This window comes from Gigantopelta aegis, chromosome 3 (genome assembly GCF_016097555.1).
Source record: "Gigantopelta aegis isolate Gae_Host chromosome 3, Gae_host_genome, whole genome shotgun sequence".
NCBI classification, from domain to species: Eukaryota; Metazoa; Mollusca; class Gastropoda; order Neomphalida; family Peltospiridae; genus Gigantopelta; species Gigantopelta aegis.
Window position 1 is genome coordinate 28,622,664 of NC_054701.1, and position 17,241 is coordinate 28,639,904.

At 41.6% G+C, this 17,241-nt stretch overlaps 1 protein-coding gene across 2 annotated transcripts in view; it reads right to left on the reverse strand.

The window, feature by feature from the left end:
* The window catches only part of LOC121367831 (protein HIRA-like), a 46,590-nt gene that overhangs the window by 14,149 nt on the left and 15,200 nt on the right, over positions 1-17,241 (reverse strand). For both annotated transcript variants that reach the window (XM_041492225.1, XM_041492224.1), the window contains exons 13-14: positions 17,006-17,111; positions 10,408-10,608 (exon numbers count right to left, since the gene is read on the reverse strand). In XM_041492225.1, the coding sequence (XP_041348159.1) occupies positions 10,408-10,608; positions 17,006-17,111 (307 nt within the window). The remainder of the gene's footprint in view (positions 1-10,407; positions 10,609-17,005; positions 17,112-17,241) is intronic.

A 17,241-nucleotide genomic window follows, 5' to 3' on the forward strand; every position in this document is an offset into this window, starting at 1 on the left:
CCAAACATCTTAACAGAAAAATTTGCATTTTATGGAGAGTGAGACTGATGAGAGCAGAAAGAGGAAAAATGAAGAGCGAGTGAAGGAAAAGTAAGTCCAATGGCTTTGGCAAGAGATAAGGATAGGCTGAGATAGAGGTAAAGGAAGAGATGGAGAAAGAGGTAAAGGAAGAGGTGGATACAGAAGTCAGGGAAGAGTTGGATACAGAGGTCAAGGAAGAGGTGGATATAGAGGTAAAGAAAGAGGTGGAGAAAGAGGTAAAGGAAGAGGTGGAGAAAGAGGTAAATATAGAGGTAAAGGAAGAGGTAAAGAAAGGTGGAGAAAGAGGTGGAGAAAGAGGTAAAGAAAGAGGTGGAGAAAGAGGTAAAGGAAGAGGTGGAGAAAGAGGTAAATATAGAGGTAAAGGAAGAGGTGGAGAAAGAGGTGGAGAAAGAGGAGAAATAGGTAAAGAAAGAGGTGGAGAAAGAGGTAAAGAAAGAGGTGGAGAAAGAGGTAAATATAGAGGTAAAGGAAGAGGTGGAGAAAGAGGTAAAGAAAGAGGTGGAAAAAGAGGTAAAGGAAGAGGTGGAGAAAGAGGTAAAGAAAGAGGTAAATATAGAGGTAAAGAAAGAGGTGGAGAAAGAGGTAAAGGAAGAGGTGGATACAGAGGTAAAGGAAGAGGTGGATACAGAGGTAAAGGAAGAGGTGGATAGAGGTAAAGGAAGAGGTGGAGAAAGAGGTCAAGAAAGAAGTGATATATAGAGGTAAAGGAAGAGGTGGATATGGAGGTCAAGGAAGAGGTGGATACAGAGGTCAAGGAAGAGGTGGATACAGAGGTAAAGTAAGAGGTGGATATAGGTATAGGAAGAGGTGGAGAAGGAGGTAAAGAAAGAGGTGGAGAAAGAGGTAAAGGAGGAAAGAAAGGAAGAGGTGGAGAAAGAGGTCAAGGAAGAGGTGGATATAGATGTAAAGGAAGAGGTAAAGGAAGAGGTGGAGAAAGAGGTCAAGGAAGAGGTGGAGAAAGAGGTCAAGGAAGAGGTGGATATAGATGTAAAGGAAGAGGTAAAGGAAGAGGTGGAGAAAGAGGTGGAGAAAGAGGTAAAGAGGTAAAGGAAGAGGTGGAGAAAGAGGTCAAGGAAGAGGTGGAGATAGATGTAAAGGAAGAGGTAAAGGAAGAGGTGGAGAAAGAGGTAAATATAGAGGTAAAGGAAGAGGTGGAGAAAGAGGTAAAGGAAGAGGTGGATATAGAGGTAAAAATAGATAGAGGTAAAGGAGAGGTGGAGAAAGAGGTAAAGGAAGAGGTGGATATAGAGGTAAAATAAGAGGTGGAGAGAGAGGTAAAGGAAAAGGTGGATATAGAGGTAAAGGAAGAGGTGGATATAGAGGTATAGGAAGAGGTGGAGAAGGAGGTAAAGGAAGAGGTGGAGAAAGAGGTAAAGGAAGAGGTGGATATAGAGGTAAAGGAAGAGGTGGAGAAAGGTCAAGGAAGAGGTGGATATAGAGGTAAAGGAAGAGGTAAAGGAAGAGGTGGAGAAAGAGGTAAAGGAAGAGGTAAATATAGAGGTAAAGGAAGAGGTGGAGAAAGAGGTAAAGGAAGAGGTGGATATAGAGGTAAAGGAAGAGGTGGAGAAAGAGGTACAGAAAGAGGTAAAGGGAGAGGTGGATATAGAGGTAAAGGAAGAGGTGGAGAAAGAGGTAAAGGAAGAGGGTGTATATGGATGGGTGAACAGTCATCAGAGCTGGCCATATCCTAACATTTTCAATTGCTCGCTGGGCATGTAACTCTCAAATTTCACTTGCCCACCAAAAATTAACTCATCCCAAAATGTAAGCAATTTAAATCAAAATTTATACTGTATTTGTCAAACAATTTCACATCATACAAAACACTTGTAAACCCTGTATTACTAAATGTTTATTTACCTTATTTTAGAATCAGCATCGAAAATATACTACTTTGTTTGTTTGTTTTTGTTTGTGGTGTTGTTGTTTGTTTGTTTGTTTGTTTGTTTTTGTTTGTTGTTGTTTGGGTGTTTTTTTTTGGGGGGGGGGGGTCATACCAAAGAGATCGGGTTTTTTTTAAATATTAAAAAAAAAAAATCCATGATGAATTTTACTTGTAGAATACAGGACATTGCATTTTAGGTTTTCCTTGGAAACTCCGGCGTTTGTAGTGCAGGGAACACATCAGCAAATTTAAAATGGCAGGGCAATTTTTTATGTTGTTGGAAGATTTATTTTGTTAATAATGATGAAAGTACTTCAATCGGGATTTAGTGAGTATGGTAAGTTATACACTTTTATGTTTGTTGTCCATTTGTTGCAGTTTTTGAATACCAGCAATATATACATGTAGGGTACATAAAAATATTCGGACATTGAAAGATTCACACTTTAGAACCCATTACGCATGCGCCTACCGACTGTTCTTTAACATTTAGTCAATTAAATATTAACAGTGTTCTCGATGGGTGAAAATTAAAGGAGGGCGGCCACGCGGCACCACACACTTCAAAAAAGAAAAGAAAAAAAGAAAAGAAAAAAGAAAATCACGTGTTTTTTAAAATCCCGATTGACGTGTTTACAAGGCATTCACACTACACTGAAAACAATACATTTTTATTGACCAATAACCCTTGTAAATCATTCGAAGGGAAACGATTACAATAAACAATGAAAAGGAGTCTATGGGGAAGGGAGAGTCCTTCGGTTTACTTGGAAAAGAAATGAAATATAAGCTTGCTTTTGCGTACGTGATATCTGGCACAGCAGAGGAAAGTTCATTTCATTTGTGAGGGGAGGTCGAATGCGTTTTTACGTTTACAGTATTAAAAAAGTAAAATAAATGATGAAAAAAACAGTGAAAAAAATATTTCAAAATAATAAATTTGCTTTTGCCTATGTGACGATTTTCATGGGCAGCTTTGGATGTTGTTTGATTTGTTGAGGGGAGCAGGCCCGTATGAAAAATATCTTGGGGAAGGTGCACAACTTCTAGCGGGGGATCACAGCGTCCATAGTGGGGAGATGGGACACAAGCCATATTTTTACCTATATTCATTTTCGTCCTCGAAAGGGCGGGACGTAGCTCAGTGGTACAGCGCTCACTCGATGCGCGGTTGGTGTGGGATCAATCCCCGTCGGTGGGCCCATTGGGCTATTTCTCGTTCTAGCCAGTGCACCACAACTGGTATAGCAAAGGCCGTGGTATGTGCTACCGTCTGTGGGATGGTGCATATAAAAGATCCCTTGCTGCTAATCGAAAAGAGTAGCTCATGAAGTAGCGACATCGGGTTTCCTCTCTTAATATCTGTGTGGTCCTTAACCATGTTTGGCGCCATATAACGTAAATAAAATGTGTTGAGTGCGTCGTTAAATAAAATGTTTTTCTTTCTTTCCGTCACCCTCAATTCCCACGGGCCTTGGAGGTCAGGTCGAATCTGTTCGCTGGGTTATTAGGTTTATTTTAAATGTTATGCTTTTTTTTTTGCGGCCAATAAAATACGACATTACATATAATATGCTACATTGTGTATTTGATCCACGCTAAGTCTATTAGTATGTTTTACGATACTTTTTCAGGAGCTGCCCCAAGTTTTGGGGAAAGTAGGATATTGTAGTATTTACTTCTTTTTTATGTGTGTCTTCGTTACATTTTTCAAAGTGTCGCTAAAAAGTATGTTCTATTGTAGCCTATATTCATCGCCGAATTTACCAACGATCGCTGGTCTTTTCGTCTGCAAGCTGCTTTATTAAATAAATGTGTGTTGGCGTTATTTCCAAAAGGAACATGGGTACAGGTTTTATCTGGAGCTGTTGTTGTTGCAGGTGTATTCTCTCTAGCACCCATTTACCTTTACCTGCACTAACTATATACCAATATTACCTGTATAAGTTTACCGCTGATTTGACCAACCACCACGACGATCGCGGGTTGCATGCCGTTTACGAGCTTTGTTAAATAAAGAAAAAAATGTTTTATTTAACGACGCACTCAACACATTTTATTTACGGTTATATGGCGACAGACATATGGTTAAGGACCACACAGATTTTGAGAGGAAACCCGCTGTCGCCACTACATAGGCTACTCTTTCTGATTAGCAGCAAGGGATCTTTTATTTGCACTTCCCACAGGCAGGATAGCACAAACCATGGCCTTTGTTGAACCAGTTATGGATCACTGGTCGGTGTAAGTGGTTTACACCTACCCATTGAGCCTTGCGGAGCACTCACTCAAGGTTTGGAGTCGGTATCTGGATTAAAAATCACATCCTCGACTGGGATCCGAACCCAGTACCTACCAGCCTGTAGACCGATGGCCTAACCACGACGCCACCGAGACCGGTTTGTTAAATAAATGTGTGTTGGCGTGATTTCCAAAAGGAACTTCAGACTAAAATTCGCACTCCTCAAAATGCTTACGAGGGGGGGTGGAAATCACACTCCTCAAAATGCAGAAGGGAAAAATCGCACCCCTCAAAATAATCAGAATTAGAAGCAAGATCGAGAGGAATTGCCCCCATGAACATGATTAAGTTTGAGGAGTAATAGTTTCTAAATTAAATATCTTAAGGATTAATGTTTTGTGTTTTCAAAATAAATATCCTAATTTAACTCATATGGTGGTTGTTCTCAAAGATGGAAGGAATGGGTCATTGCAGTCTTAAACAAGAAAAAGAAACACCATGAACACAACATTTGTCGATTTCTTATGTATTATATGCATATCATGTTGCATTAAAATTCTGAATCATGATAATCTGTTGACTATTTATGAATAAGGAACTGAAACTGATTTGTTTGTGCTTATTCTGTTTTTATTTAAACAAGTACAATAATTTTTGTTTTCATCGCAGAATGATATGATTTCTCCATGGACACAAACCTGTGAACTGAATGTAAAAGTGTAACAATCACATGGCACAGGGATATCACATTTATCATATCATAATATACATGTTAAGTACCTGCAAATTCTCTTTAAAAAAAAATAAAAAATAATGTCATAACAGAGAAAATGTCAACATCTATTGTCTTCTACCCAAATATATCTTACTACAATTTTTATAAATATATATTTTTACAAACAGGATTAACTTTGATTATCGGTGTACTGTTGTTAACACGTCGTTTATTATACTACTAATTCGAATTATAGCAACCCATAAAAAAAAAAACCCCAAAAAACCCAACCAACCTAATATAAATTTAATTTTAAAATATACACGCTTTATGCTCGGTAAATTCGAATTTCTGAGTTGAAATTAAATCGGTGTAGATTTGTTTCAGGTGCCCGTCAACCGATTACATGTACTAGAAATCGGACTCTACCAAGGTCAATGTCCTTGGCTTTAAATCACGTGGCAGTATCGTGAAACAGAAAGTAGAACTATCTGGAATACATAGCTATGCTATCAACTAAAACAAAACGTGCTTTACTAAATTTGTTTTTTGTTGGTGTACGCGTTTAATGTGATATTAACATATATAAACATTATACACATCACAGAATTATTGGACAACGCACCTACCGTATTACCGTGTAAAATATATTTTGCGATGTTACCTGCACAGTACGAAATTAAACACAACAAAACCGACGAGATCTTAATAATAAGTGAACTCCTAGCTGATTGGCTCAGAGTAAAGATAACCAACCAATCGTGTTTCAATTGATAAAAAGTATTCTAAGAAGTTCATTGTGAACAGAATGGAAAGGTTTGTGGCGTGGATTTTGGATTCAATAAACAATTAAAATGGCAGAGTTCAAAATAAAATAAAATAAAATAATAATAACACAAGCGTGATTTTTTCAATTTAGCAGTGGCGTCGTGGTTAGGCCATCGGTCTACAGGCTGGTAGGTACTGGGTTTGGATCCCAGTCGAGGCATGGGATTTTTAATCCAGATACCGACTCCAAACCCTGAGTAAGTGGTCCGTAAGGCACAATGGGTAGGTGTAAAGCATTTGCACCGACCAGTGATCCATAACTGGTTCAACAAAGGCCATGGTTTGTGCTATACTGCCTGCTGAAAGCGCAAATAAAAGATCCCTTGCTGCCTGTCGTAAAAGAGTAGCCTATGTGGCGACAACGGGTTTCCTCTATAAAAACAAAACAGTGTCAGAATGACCATATGTTTGACGTCCAATAGCCGTTGATAAGATAAAAAATCAACGTGCTCTAGTGGCGTCGTTAAATAAAACAAACTTTACTTTGTTCAATTTTGGGGCGCGAGAATATACCGGGCCCGTAATAACAGCACCAAATAAAACCTATATCCAAGTTCCTTTTGGAAATCACGCTACCTCACATTTAACAAAGCAACTCGCAGACGAAACGATCGTTCGGATCGTTGGTCAAATTGGCGGTAAACATAATGATATTGGTACAGCAAGCGGAGAAAGGGTAAACGGTGGTTAGAGATAATATACCTGCAACAACAACAACAGCCTCAGATACAACCTCTACCCAAGTTCCTTTTGGAAATCACGCCAACTCGTATACTAACAAAGCAGCACGCAAACAACCGGCTATCGTTGGTCAAATCGGCGGTAAACAAGTATACAATGTTATTGATACAGCTAGTAAAGGAAATGTAATTGGAGGCTAGAAATAATATGCCGGGCCCGTAACAACAGCACCAAATAAAACCTATATCCAAGTTCCTTTTGGAAATCAGGCTAACTCGCATTTATTTAACATTTATTTAACAAAGTAGCTCCCAGACGAAACGATCGTTCGGATCGTTGGTCAAATCGGCGGTAAACATGATATTGGTACAGCTAGTAAAAAGGTAAATGGGGTTATATATTACACGCCAGAGTAAGATATTACTCATGTCATAACAATTACTCAATATCTAACTAGTGTAATATTGGCATGCGCAGACGACTTGCTGGTTATTGTTTTTTTTTGTGTGTGACGTCGGTATTTGAATGACGTCACTTTGCCTCTCACTGCAATAAAATAAACTGGGTGCATGACGCGTCCTCGAGCTACTCTCGATTCACTAATATCAAAACCTATGCTAGCTCAGCCATTTACCTTTCGACTGACCGTTCAAAATTGCGCCAAACTTCCTCAATCAAAATTGCGCACCACTTTCTCTTTGGCATTAACGGCTCCATTCAAAATTCCATAGCACCACCACCACCACCACCACCACCACCACCCCCACCCGCCTGCTACCGATTCGGTTGGGCTGCTTCTGCTCCCTTACACCTGCCAGTGCAGGCGGTCCCTCCTCTCCCCTCCCCTGACCTTTCCCGTCATGGACGGAGGAGCCGGCCAAGGCCGGCTCTTGTGCCCACGACAGGCGTGCGCTACAACAGCTTGTTCTGAATGTGCACGTAAAACCCTATGACATGACATGACATGACATGACGCGTCCTTTTTCCAAACACTAGAAAACACTGTGAGCAAAATTGCTGTTGAAAATGTTTTGTCGAGTGATTATTAAGGTATCTAACCATGTTTGTACAAAATAGTGTAATTGAAAGTGTGGCCATCAATTGAAATTGCGATAAGATAGGCAGTTATATTTGGGTCTATTGTGTACGAAGCCAAAACAATGTTTCCTGCTACTCTTTTTTTTTAACAGCCCTATATATAAAATGTCAGCGCCACATCTAGTCAATCCCATTCACTCAGCTCAATCTTTGCTGGTCTAATTAACAATTAAGTCATTATTGTGAATTTCAAAACCTCATTAGCTAACACTTAATGCAAGCTTCGTGCCAAAATCTAAACTACATTCATGACGTATCGTTGCTCACTGTGACGTCGTTTACGTTTAATAACCTCCCCTTTCCATTTATTTTACACTTTTTAGCGACAAGTTTCAAAATTTCTAAATTGGTCCCCTACTTAGGTGCTTCTTGTCCCGAGTCAGACCCCCGATCTTATCGGAAGCCGGACTCGGGATAGGCGTATTCGAAACCAGTATATGGACACGTAAAATACCTAGTCAAGTCAAGTCAAGTCAAGTCGTAGATCACTTGCTGACCCAATTCCTAAAAAATAAAATAAACGTGCAGTAGGTCTCGACATCTGTTTACTTTTGCGTTGCAGCTTGTTTGCAGTTGGTTTGTAATAAATAAAATACTAAACTAGCTTGCCTGTCATACCATTTTTAAGAAGCTCGTGAAAAGTGTTGGTATCTGACTCGCCAGGGGCGTGCGCAGGAAATTTTGCAGGGGGTGGGTGGGGGGGGGGGGGGGAGGCACGGGGGGGGTCGAGATGTCAAATGTTGCGGGGGGGGGGGGGGGGTCGAGGTGTCTGGCGAAGCCCGATAACATCTCAGTACTTCCATATCCATTCACAGGAATGTAAAAAATCGGGATATGAAAAAAAAATTCGCCTTGAGCAGGGGGGGGCGGGGGGCGACCCCCTCCCTGCGCACGCGCCTGCTCGCTTTCGCTGGTCAGATACCAAAACTGTCCTCTCGTTTCATAAAAATGGTATGACAGGAAAACTCGTTTAGTATTCTATATGTAGGGCCTATAATGTTATTGGTACAGCTAGTGGAGAAATGGTAAATGGGGGCTAGAGGGAATACATCCACAAGAAAAACAGCCCCAGATAAAACCTGTACCCAAGTTCCTTTTGGAAATTTATTAACAAAGCGGCTTGCAGACCCGCAATCGTTTGGACCGTTGGTAAATTCGGCCGCAAACTTATTGGTATTGCAGGCGCGTGTGCAGAGGGTGTTTCTGGGTCTACATAACCCCTCCCGAATTTTCTTTTAAAAAATATATTTTCCTGTGGAGCATGACCTGACCTACCCTAAAAACCTCTCTCGCAAGTCTAGACACTCCGTTGCACAATTTTCTGCACATGCGCCTGTATTAATATATTTTGTAACCCCCACCCCCATAAACGTAGCTGGCCAGTCTAGATCCCCCCTTACTAACATTCCTTCATACCCCCTGCATTGCCAGAAAAATAAAAATAAAAATAAAAAAGAAATGAATTAAAAAAACCAACAATCCCTAAATAATAATATATGTAATAATAATACAAATAAAACGATTTTTTTGTCAGCAGCTTGTGACAGGTGTCACGTAGGAAATCCACGTGTAATTTTTGTTGTCGATTTCTCTTCTTTTCTCTGGAAACCGCAATACCCCCCCCCCCACCACATGCAGTGACGCTCCTTTTCCGTATATTCATAAGAATGTTTATTTGTAATTATTAAAAACAAATTATTTCATTAAATATATATAACATATCATATCAGCAGTTGACAACAACCAACAAATAAAGAGGTCACAGGCTCACAGCAAGTGACAGGTACACACATTCAGTGGCGAATCTAGAAAATGATAAGAGGGGGTGGCTGGATTGGGATGGAGTGAACCAGCGAGGCCTGAGCCATGGTGAAGTTTCGGCATTCTGGATATTTCAGAGCCTTATTTCACTGATTTCCGAGGAACTAATTCCTAATTAATAATTCTATAAAGTTGATAAATTTATTGCCGTTTTCGTGATTCAGACCAAAATATATAGAAAACGATTTTTTGATTTTGTCCCTATCGATGCACCTGATTGACAACATCGATGCATATTATTTTTGCTAACGGAATGGCTTTATTTGCATCTTCCTGAACAAAATTTGAAGTAACAGTATATGTTTGGAAGGAACATAAGAAAAAAAAAATTGCCCAGGAAGGGAGGGGGTGGCTAGCCACCCTATTCAGCCCCTGGATCTGCCACTGACATTGAAGAATCACAGCAAGTTGTTACTGGTGTGGAACAAAGTCGTCCCTCAAACAACTACCCACCCCCACCCAACTTTTTAAAAACATTTATTAATATTATTTTATTTTTTAATCTACAGCACATCGAAAACAGTCACTCGCATCAAAACGATCCCCATCATATATAATGAATTCTTCCATAGCTGACGTAACTTGCTCGTGTGTCGGTTTTAAAAAAGAATGTTATGTTTCAGTTTTATGACTTGAAACTGTTGATAACAAAATATACATATGGTCAATATAATAATGAACAGTTTCACGCATTGGGTGAAGTGAAAACGTAATCACTGTTAAAATAAGTTACAAAAAATTGCCGATCAGCGATTTTTTTTAAACATATAATTTTTTTCCAAACCAACGAAACCGCCGAGCCGACCGCCGTAAATGCCACTTCGGTTGGTTCGCGTACTGTACATGGCAAAAAACTAACAAGAGTAATATGCACCTGGCTCCATATTCATAAACGTACTTAAGTCAATGTATACTTATCTATGTAATTGAAGTATGTATTTAGGTATCATACATTGACTTAAGTGTGTTTATGAATACGGAGCCTGGCCTCCCTAAGTAACTTGTACACTTTTATTTTCAATGGTAATCATTAACAAAAGGTCTGGGAAGTTAGAAGGGAAAGTAAGGGATGGAGAAAACCAAAAACATTTTTACCTTGAAAGGTTTTTCTCCATTGGTTAAGCTGGAACAGGAGTTTGAAGTGAGGCTCAGTTCCTTGGGTGCTATCACATCCATCTTCTTGGCTTGCTGTTGTTGAAGATTCAAGATGGCTGCCGATTCAATAATCTGGGTTGTATGGTTTGCAGATTTGTGAATTGGGAGAGATTTTCCATATATCCTCTCCAACAGACTATGCTGTAAAAATAATGAAATATTCATTACCAACCAGAAGAGACTTTGAAATTAAAGTTAAAGAATCTTTTGTTTGACAATATCACTTGAAAAAATTGATTGGTCTTCAGAGAAAACCAAATATGGAGAAAACTTGGAGTGTTTTCTCTTTTACAGATACATTACCTATCCTCAACAAGTGCCCCCCCCCCCACGCGAGGACAAGTAATGTATCTATAAAAGAGAAAACACTCCAAGTTTTCTCATTTCTTTTCACATTACCTGTCCTCAACAAGTGCAGCATTCAACAGATGGCGGTGGGTAATGAGATCCGCAGATGCACAAGTACTCTCCCCAAGACCGGATAGAGTCTGACCAGTGGAAGAATTAGGCCAATCCATGGTAAGCCCTCTTCCTAGGGATGCCCGTCACAAACCCATGCAACAACCAGAAAGACGGCATCCGTCAGCAGTTGCATGTACGGTTCCCCGAATCACATGGAACAGGAATCGCGAAGCCACATCTCAAGTTGGTTCTGACAGGGTGGAAAGACGTACCACCAGGGATGCAGGGGTTAGGTAACCTCCCAACGTATTGGAGTGATTTTAATTAAAAAAAACTAGCAACAACATAGTGTGGGTGCATCTGTCAGAACACTGAACTAAACAAATCCCCGAATGTTTTCTGACAAGTACACCAAAGAAGTGTTAGTTCAGTTAGGAAACATATGACCAAGTGCAGTACAAGGCAAATGTTATCCAGACAAAAGTTCCAGCACCAGTGCATGTTAAAAGTGCAAAGAACAGAAGTCTCAGCAAGTCCTCACCTGTTGAAACGATAGACATCTCGGTGTGCAGTCTATAAGTCAACAGCAGCTCAGCGACGACGAGGACGGCTAGTGTTCACCAAAGTCTGCGCAGCCACCACAGGTCCCAGATGATGGAAGCCCTCAACATCCTCCGTGGAGACATCCCGCAAGTAGTAGTTCGCGAAGATAGAATCCGTCGCCCCAAAACAACCAGTAAGTATGTGCTGAATGGGTGTGTTACAGTGCAGGGACATGGTGGCGGCCAGTGCACGTAAGTCATGTGGATTGGAAGCCGAAGGTGCAGGCAAACCTTCCTTCTGGTAAGCAGACAGGATCATAGATCGGATCCATGTTGAGACCGTATTCTTGATAATGTCTTTCAGGTGACTTTGGTGACAGGAGAGGAACAACCTCGAACGGCGTTGACGGAACGAGTGAGTCCTATCGATGTAATGATGCAAAGCTCTCACCGGACATAAGGATAAATCTTCCACATCGTCCGGGCCCACAATGGATGACAAGGCTTGTACCACATAGGAACGAGGAGCTTGATCAGGCAGCTGATTCTTAGCCACGAATTTCATGAGGAGACAAAATGTAACGGAAATTCGGTCACGGTGAAACCGGATCAGGTCCACATCTAAGGCATGAATCTCGGAAACCCGTGCAGTTGTAGCGAAACCCAGCAAGAAGACAGTCTTCCGTGTTAATGTTTCCAAGGATAACTCTTCTATAGGTTCATATGGTGCCGACGTCAAAGACCGTAAGACCAAATTAAAGTCTCACTTCGGTGGATGAAACCGATGGACTTGATCTTCTAGCTTAAATCCCTTGATCATCTTATGTATTTCAGGGATGGTAGACAGCTTCGTAGTAGTGGCTGGATCACGGACTGTAGCAATCATAGACACGTACCCTGCAATGGTTGACCCCTTGAGCTTCAACAACGTACGAAGATACAGCAGGAAGTCAGCAAGTCGAGACACCGGAATAGACTGAGGTCGGAGTTTCTGCCGGATACACCATCGGTGGAAACACAGCCATCGGACATTATATGCAGCAGTAGTAGAGGAACAATGAGCCTTCAAAATTGCTGCAGAAGTCTTGGAAGAAAACCCTTCTTCTTCAAGCCTTTGGTGATAATGTCCACGTATGTAGACGGAACATGTGAGGCTGCAGATGGTGTAACTTGGACGTGGGATGCCACAGCAGATGAGCCCAATCTGGCAGAGGTAGAGGATGTGGGTCGGCGAGCCTGATGAGGTCTGGAAGCCACATTCTCGTGGGCCACATTGGCGCGATCAAGAGAAGATGACAATGGAACTGCTGGAATCTCTGCTTCACTCTAGGCAGCAGGATGGGCGGAGGAAAAGCATACGCATCCATCTGATTCCAACTGATGGCCAAGGCATCTAGATCGATGGCGTCTGGATCCGGGACTGGTGACACATGTACCCTCAGCTGATGGTTGAACCGCGTGGCAAACAAATTGATGTTTGAAGTCCAAAGCTGGTTGCAAACCCATCGAAACGCTTCCAGATGTAACATCCATTCAGTTGACTTCGGAGCTGACGGACGGGATAGACTGTCTGCCAAGACGTTGGATACCCCGGAATGTGTCGAGCACAGATCTGTAGTGGAATGCTGTCCACCAGGTCGTACAAGTGAAACGTCCTCTGCAGAAGACTTCTGGAGTGTGTACCACCTTGTTGATTGATGTAAGCCGCCACAGTAACACTGTCAGTAGCTATCATCTGGGACGCTCCAATCAACATCGGACGCCAGTTGAAGACTGCGTTATACTAACATCTCCAGAAGATTGATGTGTAGAACGGCTTCTTCTGAAGACCACAGCTCTGACAGGGTCTGGTCATTGAGATGAGCTCCCCAACCTTCTAAAGGCGCATCTGCGAAGAGATGATGTGTCGCTTGGAAGGGCCACAAACAAACTCCGTCTAAGACATTCGATCCGCGTTGCCACCAAATGGAGACTGGGATGCAAGTTGACAGGTAGACAAATCTGCAATTGTGGATCGTTGAACCAGATGTAAGGATTTAGGAACATCTGAATACGGCGCACCTGAAGTCGGCCTCGGAGCGTCAAGTCTTGGGCTGACATTAAAAGACCCAGTAGACTCTGCCATTCTTGGAACGACATCTGAGACGTCACGGCTGTGGTGACCATGAACTGTATCTTCGTCCAACGGTCGAGAGGAACCTGTACCAGGCCAAGATCTGGACGCAGATAAACTGTATGTCCTGCGTTGGAAGCAAATGAGACTTCTCTACGTTGATTATCCACCTGAACGACGGCAGGAACTGTAGGACAAAGTCGACATGGATTGATAGTTGAGTCTTCATCAGACAATCGTCCAGGTACGGGTAAAAGCAGATACCTTTGTCGTGAAGGAACTGCAACACCTGAGCTGTAATTTTCGTAAAGAGCCAAGGAGCTACGGAGATCCCAAAGGGCAGGACTGTCCATTCATAGTGAATTCCGTGAAGTACAAATATCAGATAACGGTGGTATGCGGGATGAATCGGGAAGTGAAGATAAGCATCCTTCAAATCTAGAGATGTCAGCCAATCGTCTGGATGAACCACAGTTAGCACATCGCGAACCGTGAGTATCTTGAAGGCAGGTGGAGGATCCAAGTAATGACCGTTGAAATAAGCCAAGTTGTGGATCATCCACAGGTCTGGCGAATCTTTCTTTGGTACGAGAAAGATATCGGAGTAGAAGCCTGGTGTTAAGTCTACCAACAGAATCATGTGGACGGCACCCTTCTCCGAAAATTTGTCGACCGATTCTTGAAGAACTCGAACGTGTGCAGCCGAGTGTAACTTCTCTCGTGGTGTAAGTGTCAAGGGAGGGTCTGCAGACAATCGCAGGCGATATCCGTGCCTCAAAATCGATGTGATGGAACTGGTCACCACAAAGAGCCTCCCAAGTTCGCCAAAAAAGATGAAGTCGACCTCTGACCGTGGTCTGTTCAACTGGTGGTTGGCACACCGGAAGCGTCAAGTTTAAATTGTTGATCCGAATCGAAGTGAGGGGCGGAAGTAGGTTGATAGAGTCGCAACAATCCGGTGTTTGAGGGCTGGTGTCAATGTCTAAACAAAGGACCTCGTCCTCGGGTTGGAGGAGCCACTGGTTTCCTCTCTGGTATTCGCCGCGTCGAACCTCGAAAGGAACCTCTCCAACATTTAAAGGAAGGTTGGGCCGTAAATGTATTCTTCCTCTTGTTGGACTCCAATGTTGTCATCAACTGCAAAGCCTTCACAGTAGCCGTGGATTGTTAATCTTTGTCGTTAGCAACGACTACTTCAGAAGTCTTACCAGCAAACAGTGTGGATGCCGACCAAGGTTGTGCTAAAAGCTCTTTCTTACATTGAGAGTCCAAAGTTGATTTCCGAAGATAGGCCTGTTGATGATGATGTGTGATCATGGTAGACATAGATGTAATGGAAGATGTCAAAAACACCAACATCTGTGCCGATTGTTGGAAAAGAGCGTAACTTCTTACATCTAGAGCAGACACGTGCAACACGCGACATGCTTACATCAGACATGATAGCAACTTTTCAATTTGTGAAATAGAAAGAAAAAACAACCATGACTTGTAACAAGCCGGTAAACAAGACGCCATTTTGCAAATGGCGGCCACCAAAAAGCCGGCGAAATCCAATAAAATTTGGAAAAATAAAACTTAAACAAGTGTTAAAAGCCAAATGAAGGTAGTGACAAGCATAATAAAACCATGGAGGAAACGAATCCACCATAATAAAACACAAGTATCACGAAAACCCCAAAAATGTGACTCCGAACCGAATAAGCGAGAGGAAAAGAAGGAAGTTGAAGTCACATGACCGGAACTACAGGGAGCATGCAGTGACGAATTTTAGGCCATCCCATTGGCTGTTGGGATGTTCAGACCAAACCACTCGCGTGGGGGGAGGTGCACTTGTTGAGGACAGGTAATGTGAAAAGAAATGCTTTTTTATTAGCAGCAAAGGATTCTTTTGTATGCACTTTTGAACAGCAAATACCATCATGGCACTGGTTGGGATGACACTGACTGATCTAATCCTCACCTATAACTTAGTTACGAGAGTGGTCTATTATAATGATTAAACTACAGTATAACCTCGATTTAACGCCAACCAATGTTCCAAAATAATTTTGGCGTTATATCGAGTTGGCGGTATAGTGCCTTGGGTTTACTACCAAACTTAATTTTTTTTTTAAATTGCTGAATGTCAAGAATATGAACATATGGGCTCCGGTTCAGCGTCGGACTCTCCTTCCTGGTTATCCGTCGTGAATCTGTTTAACACTTTCAAGAATCTGCTCGTCGCTGATATTAGCAAATGTCTCTGCTTCGTTGTCAATGTTGACAAACTCATCAACATCCATTCTCAGTTGTTCATCTATTGAAAGCCGGCCCGTGACGTCACCAACCAGATCTCGCAACGCTGTCGTTTCATTGGCTGGTGCTTGGTGCAAGTCGGAAATGAGGGTCCCGAGGAACGACCCCTGTGTGAATCCAACAATTTTTGATGGTGGTGGCACTGATGACATCCCAAGCATGTTTCACAAAACGAATGCCGTCACAACGCTGAAAAGTGATTGGCTACATCTTGTTGACTTTTAGTTGAATTTATCTTCGAGTACTGAACAATTTGTCTTTGTTTAACCGCGTCTAATATGATACGTTTTCGCTTTAAATCCATTCTGCTGTAATAAAATGCGTTACCGGTGTCGTCGCATTTATGCCAAAGCTAAATAGCAACTTAACATGAGGCCATGGTTGAAATATGCTTGAGCATAATAAAACTTACCTAAAGTTTATTTATTAATTAAACTTGAGTCGTTGTTGCCAGCACTTCAAAGACCCGACAGAACAATCCGCGATTGAAATAATGAATCTAATACACCCCTCTGTCACGTGATCACTATAGCGGCTGTTCTTTCTATACCGAGTGTTGATTGGACACCAACACCGCGCCTGCCTAAACAATTCTAGCACTTACATCCGTTAATTGCTACACAATAAACAAAAACAGATTCAGTGTGTACTGCCAGTGTACAACGGAGTTAGGATTTCCCCATTCAACAGATCGCTAGTAATTATGTCACTATAATCAACTTTGTGACCAGACCATTGGCAGCAAAATCGAGGGAAATAAACATGAATGAAAACGGTACTTTAAAGAAAGTTGGCAGTATGCGAGGTTGGCATTAAATCGGGGGGCAATAAATCGAGGGTACACTGTACATGTATTTGTATACAGGCAACACATCTCATTTTAGTTTCAGTTTTGTGCTTATATCCATTAAGTTCAATCATGCTGTCTTGGTTATGAAGCTCAGGTAGTTTATTATTTTATAATTTGTGCTATCTGTCTCAGTGTCTGTCTTGGACAAAGGGTAATGGGTTATGGCTAGTGGCTTTAGATTTCAGAAGAAAACATAAAAAATCAACAAGAAGAATCCAAGGATCATCAATGATTTATCACAACTTAGGCAAGCACTGACCTACATCTGCTCTTGAGCATTGTCAAAATTCTGTTATTCATTATTTATGACAAGGAACATCAAAAGGTACAAACCCGCTCTTCCACAGACAGGGCAACTCCAATTTCTTCCTTCGTGAAGTCCAAGAAGGCCACAGATCCATCAAGAGAACAACACATCAGTTCAAGGCCATTCTTACTCCTAGAAATTTAGATAAATACTCAAGTATCAGTTCTTTAGAGAAGGTGGATTGTAATACAGAATAGAATTAAACTATAAAGATGGTAAGATAATAAATTCTAAGCCACAAAATGAAACATATTTTAGAAAT